Below are 6,435 nucleotides of genomic sequence, written 5' to 3' on the forward strand. Positions count from 1 at the left end.
CAGTTCTTTCACAGTGGTATGATCTAGGGCAGGCCTGCACAATATGTGGCCCATGGGCAGCATTTTGTAGAGGCCTGCTTTACATCCTCTACATTTTTTGCAGACCACCTGAAATTTTTAGGAAGGCTGTAAGTGGCCCTTGGGCTGAATGTTGTACAAGCCTGATCTTAGGAGAGGGGTTTGCTATTTTTTTGGCCTATACTCTAGTCTGTGAGCAATCATAAGCACACTTTTCTGCCCTGGAACTGTGAGCAGGGTTCCCCTATCCACTGCTGCTGCAAGCTCTGCTACGCCAGTGCTCCTCCTTGCCTCAGGACTGCCACCCAGAACTATGACCTGGATATAAGTGTGGGCAAAGCAACAGAGTCCTACCTCAGTGCCAGCAAAAAGACCCCGGTAATTTCCTTAGCTCCAGAATAAGGCACTATTGCTGATTCAGTCACCCCCAAGATCTGTCCCTGGTTTGCTGGGGCCAGGGTTATGCTGGCACAGTCTGTGCTGGACTGCACTCCACTCTCACCCAGGTGCAACAGACTCTTCCTCCTGACTTTCCAAGTTGCCTTTGGTATCTGTGGGCTAAAAGGTCTGGAAACTATCACTGCTGCCAATGATTCAGCCCTGAGGTATGCTTCTGGTTTGCTGGGCCTGGCCTCCTCTGGCTCAGCCTGAACTGGCAGGGTCTGTGCTCCTCTCTCACCCTTGTGCAACAGAGCTTTCCTGCCAGCCTTCCAAGATGTCTTAGGCCTGTAATTTATTTCATTCTGTCTTTCTGTGTGTTCTATTGCTGTAAAATTTGTTTAGAGTAATTTTAAAAAGATATTTGGAGGCTTTTGGAGGAAAGCTCAGGTCAGTCCCTACCTTTACCCCACCATCTTGTCTCTGCCTCCCTGGATTTTGTATTTGAAAATCAAATTTTCTATTCAGCTCTGGTCAGCTATTCATCAGGAATGCTTGAAAGTCCTCTCTGTTTCATTAAATATCTATTTTCCCCCTGAAGGATTATACTCAGTCTTTCTGGGTAAGTGATTCTTGGTTATAATCCTAGCTCCTTTGCCTTCTGGAATATCACATTCCAAGTCCTCTGATCTTTTAATGTAGAAGAGGCTAAATCTTATGTTATCCTGACTGTGGCTTCATATTTGAATTACTTTTTTCTGGCTGCTTACAATATTTTCTCCTTGACCTAGGAGCTCAGGAATTTGGCTATAATATTCCTGGAAGTTTTCATTTTGGGATTTCTTTTAGGAGGTACTTCATTTCTAAATGAATAAAAGTATTGCAATATCCAGTCATCTTATATACTTGCACTGAAAGTATCTTCAGGAATAATATTACAGAGACAGGATTTCAAAAGATGGAATGTTCAAGGGTCTAGAGGTGTGCATTTTAGATGGTGGTGACAGTTTTACATTAGATTATCACTTTAGGAAAGTACCACTTATCTGAGTCCCAATTTTCTCTTTTGTAAAATAAGAATGTTGAATGAAAACTCTTTGGGAGTTCATTTCTAATTCTAATTGAAGCAATAAGCACATATTAAGTGCTTACTATATGTCAGGTACTGAGCTAGGTGCTGTGGGAAGAAACAAAATGGGAAAGGGACTGAACCTGTGATTTCATTGATATATATAGAATTCCCAGGGGAGGAAACTCCTTCTACCAATACAAGTCAGCACCTTCTCTGCAATTAATAGTAATAGATACTATTACCTAGAGCACTGAGAGGTTAAGTGACTTGCCAAGAGTCACACAATCAGTATGTGTCACAGGCAGGACTTAAAGTCAGGTCTTCCTCTCCAAAGCTGGTTCTTTATCTGCTATGCAAAGATAAGAATGAATTATTAAATAACTATCTTAAGGTAAATATTAAATTAAATGAATAAAATGTTATTAAATAAGAGTAATTATTAAAATCTAGATGAAATGCTTACCTGTGTTCTACCTACAAATATATTAAAAATGGGGCAGCTAGAGGGTACAGTGGATACAGCACCAGACCTAAACGCAGCCTCAGAAACTTACTAGCTGTGTGACCCTGGGCAAATCACTTAACCCTACCTCATCTGTAAAATGATGTGGAAAAGGAAATAGTAAACCCCTCCAGTATCTCCGCCAAGAAAACCCCAAATGGGGTCATGAAGAACTGGGTACAATTGAGCCACGATATCCAAAATAAACATAAAAGGATGACCAAGGGAGGTGCTCCCAGTCTGGGTGAGTGGGGGAATGTTCTTCACCTGAAGTCCTGAATGTATGTGTTTGTTTGTTTAATTCTGACAGCTACATCCAAACAACTGGTTTTCTAGGAATTCCATATATTTTTATTTTATTCCTCTAATAGCAGCTAATACTCATACAGCACCTACTATGTGCAAGGTACAGTACAAATATCTCATCTGAGATTCACCCAACCACCCTGGGAGGTAGGTGCTGTTATGATCCCAATCTTACAGATGAGGAAACTGAGGCAGACAGATGCAGTGATCTGCCCAGGGTCCTTCAGCTAGTGAGGGTCCGATCTGGAGCCCTCTCCAGGGCTCTACCTGGCTGCCCCGTAAGCAGTCCTCAGGGAAGGCTTGCGCTCCCAGCGCAGGTGGCCTCTGCTTTCCTGGAGCATCTCTTCGCAGCCCTTGGGATGCAGGCATGGTGCACAGGTCCTCGGCGCTTGCGCTCTGCCGCCCCCAGCGGTCATAGGCAGAACTGCGGCCCGGCGCCGGCGCAGGGAACGCGGCCTGCGCTCCGCTCGGCTGCGCTCCGCACGTGGGCGCGCTATGGAGAGGTAAGGCCGGGGCGCGTGGGGAGGGGCAGCGCTAATGGCCCCTCTCCCCTTCGCCAGCCGGGGCCCCGGCGCCTCCGACTCTGCTGGAGCGAGGGCCCGATCGTCCGCGGAGGCGAGCCCCCGCCCTGCAGGTGCAGGCCCAGAAGCCCCGGCCTCGCGTAGCACGGCAGCCCGCCGGGCTTGCCCGATGCGCGGCCGCTGGAGTCTCCGCGTCCCCACCTGGGCAGCCTGCGGCCCTGCGCACCGGCAGAGGGGGAGCGCCTCCCCGGGGCCCCTTTGTGCCCACGCCTCCCTGCCCCTACCCCTTCCCTCCTCTGCCCCAGTGCTCCCCCTTCCCTCCTCTGCCCCTTCCCCGCCCCGTGCCCACAAGCGCCCTTCCCCCCTCTGCCCCAGTGCCCCCCCTTCCTTCCTCTGCCCCTTCCCCCCCCGTGCCCACAAGCTCCCTTCCCTCCTCTGCCCCAGTGCCCCCCCGTGCCCACAAGCGCCCTTCCCTCCTCTGCCCCTTCCCCCCCCCCGTGCCCACAAGCGCCCTTCCCCCCTCTGCCCCAGTGCCCCCTTCCTTCTCTGTGCTCTAAGCCCGGTGCCCATCTCCATCCCTTTTCTCCCCCAAGGGGCACCCCCCCCCCCTCCTTTCTGTGTGCTCATAAGCTCCCTCCCCTCCATAACCCCATACCCTGGTGCCCTGGTGCCCTGGTGCCCCCTCCCCACCCCTTTCTTCCAGCAGGCGCTCCTCCCCTCCTGCCTCCCTCCCCCACATCCCCTGGGTGCCCTGCTGCAGCCGGGTCTTTCCCCTCCAGGCCTGCATACCCCCTTTGCCCCCTGTGTGCCCATCATCTCCTTGCCCACTGTGCAGTGCAGGTGCCCCTTATCTCTTTTTTATGCCCCTCCAGCCCATACACCCCTCTTTCCCTGTGCTTGCCTCCTTCCATGCCCGGGTGCCCCTCTTCTGCACCCTAGTCTCTACCTCTCCCTATCTACAGCCCTTGAGCTTGGGCACAGCTCCCCTATATCCCAGTCCCATCCATGTGCCCATCGATCCCTCAGGGCCTCCTTCTTCACTCTTACAGACTGTGGGCTTTCATGGTGCCCAGGGTTGTCTGGCACACCATAGGCGCTGAATAAAAACTCCTTGACGGATTGCTCTCTAGGCTAGATAGCCCAGTATGTGTTGGGGATTTTAAAATCTTAGCCCTACTGCTTTGAAAAAAACAAAATGCAATTTGGAAATTTTAATCAGTAAATTGTGTCTCAGTCCTGGGGTAAAAAAAACAGGTTTTATTTATGCCCTGGCTGTTAAGCAGAAGTATCTGGGGTATTTTCATTCAAAACAAATAGCTCTTAAATGACTAAAGGCCTCCCAAGATTTAAATGAGGACAATTAGATCAGTAGGAAACCACAAAAGAAATAGCTGAATTTTCAGAGAGATGGGAACATACAGGTCTCTGAAGGGAAAGTTAAATACGTCCGGTGCCGCTCCTGCTGCAGACATCGGCTAATGATGCAAATCATCTTTCTGCCTTTTGCTTTCTTTGCATTATGTGCCTATGTAAGTATATTCTCTACACCCAATTAAGGTGGTCTTTTTGAAAAATGTAGAGGGTGAAAAGTTCCCTGTTTCCAACGTGTCAGCTTTTAAACGAGCCCATTTGTGTCTCTTCGCTTATTGTGCGCTTTGTTGTTATCACCAAATCACGTTCATTTTTCAGCTCTTATGGGTATGCCCTGGCATTATGTTGGACTGCAGGGCTCATGGGCTGATGTGGACCTTTTCTTTATATATTTTAGCTGTCACTTAAACGACGCTGCCATGGAAGCCAGACCAATTGTGACCTCCAAACAGAAGGTTGAAGTGGTTTGTGGTGTCCCCACCCAGGTGGTCTGCACAGCTTTCAGCAGTCACATCTTTGTGGTGGTGACTCAGTATGGAAAAATGGGCACTCTGGTCTCTCTGGAGCCTAGTACGGTAGCCAACGATATCTGCAAGCCTGCCATCACTACTCGAGTACTCCTCGGGCAAGATGAGGTAAGGTAGTCAAGAGGGGATCCCAAAGATGAGGAGAAGCATCTCCTTAGTAGATTTTGAGATGACTTCAGGGCTGCTGAATGTCTGGAATATTCATGCATCACTTCTGGGATGGCTTAAGAGTTATTTCCAGGAATAGTGTCTTCTTTGTATGGGAATGTTCCCTGTGTTCTCAGTCAACGCTTTGGTTGCTCATTTGGCCCTCTGTTCCACAGAAGAATGACTATATTGCAATGCTCCATAACTTGTTTCTGTTCTTTCCCGTAGTCTGAACCTTTCCTAGTATTGTGACTTTAAGAAATGGCTGGCTGGACTTGTTCCAGTCTGGAGAGATGATCAAAGAGATTTAATGAAGGTCTCTTTGCAGACTTGCCTTTTCCTTAGCCTTCCCAGACTAAAGATAAGCAGGAGAGACCTGGGGATTGGAAGGCATGAGGAAAATATACTTAATGATACTACTTCGTCAGTTTGTTTGCAAGTGGTTGTTCTGGGTGTATTTTCATTGGTGCTGAATCACTGTCACATCAGATGTAATGTATGGTAATTTAATGGCGGTGCAGGAAACCTGTCTCTGTTTCTAAATAAGGGATGCTTGATGGAGGTATTAAGAAAAAAGGCACAATTTCTCACCACTAACGTGACTCTCAGTGACTTTTCTCCTTCTTTTGCCTCTCCAGCCCCTTATCCATGTCTTTGCAAAGAACCTAGTGACGTTCGTGTCTCAAGAAGCAGGAAACAGGCCTATTCTCCTGGCTTTGGCCTTGAAGGAAAAAAGTGTGGAAGGGGTGAAAGCCCTGAAGGAAGTGATTCGGAGCTGCCAGGTGTGGTGAGACAAGGCCCTGCCTGCCAGCTGGATATTCCTGAGGAGAGCTCTTGAATCAAGAAGTCATATCCCTTCCTCCGAAGGAACCTTTCATTTTCTTATGGCTCATAGCCCTTACAGCTGAGAGAGAATTGTTTTCACATCTCAGGACAAACTCAGTTTGGTTTTGATACTAATATTGGGGGAGGGGGAATAAGGGAGGGAATTTGTGAATTGTTTTCCATTGAGGTACACAGAGTTGCGTGTATTTGATGGATAGGATCCCCTGCTGGATGGGATCGCCTGTGTTCTGTGTACAGCATCAGTTGCAGGAGGAATTTGTAAAGAGAAAACAAAGCCATGTAATAGTCAATGCTCATCTTACCTACTTTATCACTTTTCTTCTTATGTAATAAAAATCTCAATTGCACAGGCCCCTACATTCCATAACTATGAATGTAATTAAAAGTACGCTAGGTGTATGAAAACTTGTTTTGTAAGGAGTAATAGGTATGTGACTCACATTGTTCAAATAAATGCTGGAAATCAGTTTTAGCATTACACAAAAATTAGAATTTTTAGGTTCCACTTTTTTTCTCTCTCCCTTTTCCTAGGGTTCTTCTCTTTGTAACTTCTGGAAAAGAAAATCCGTAATTAAGTGTTCTAACTAAGAATGGCAATTCTATGCATCAAGCATCAAACAGGATCCAATGATCATAGGCCCAGAAGGAACCTCAGAGGCCATTTGGTCCAGCATCCCTTATTTTACAGATGAGGAAACTAAAGTTCTTTGAGATGAAGTGACCCACCAAAGGTTTCACAGGTAGTGT

General features: G+C 47.6%; 1 protein-coding gene across 2 annotated transcripts; it reads left to right on the forward strand.

Moving 5' to 3' along the window:
- The first annotated feature begins 2,692 nt into the window (after positions 1 to 2,692).
- On the forward strand, positions 2,693 to 6,174 carry PSMG3 (proteasome assembly chaperone 3). Of its 2 annotated transcripts, none has more exons than XM_072597738.1 (3): positions 2,693 to 2,779; positions 4,566 to 4,803; positions 5,481 to 6,174. In XM_072597738.1, the coding sequence occupies exons 1-3, from the start codon at positions 2,772 to 2,774 to the stop codon at positions 5,631 to 5,633; spliced, it is 399 nt and encodes a 132-aa protein (XP_072453839.1). In that variant the 5' UTR covers positions 2,693 to 2,771; the 3' UTR covers positions 5,634 to 6,174. The 2 variants fall into 2 exon arrangements, with proteins under 2 accessions (XP_072453839.1, XP_072453841.1); XM_072597740.1 differs by having other exon boundaries at positions 2,753 to 2,910.
- The last annotated feature ends 261 nt before the right edge of the window (positions 6,175 to 6,435 follow it).

The sequence above is a fragment of the Notamacropus eugenii genome, chromosome 3 (genome assembly GCF_028372415.1).
Source record: "Notamacropus eugenii isolate mMacEug1 chromosome 3, mMacEug1.pri_v2, whole genome shotgun sequence".
Classification (NCBI taxonomy): domain Eukaryota; kingdom Metazoa; phylum Chordata; class Mammalia; order Diprotodontia; family Macropodidae; genus Notamacropus; species Notamacropus eugenii.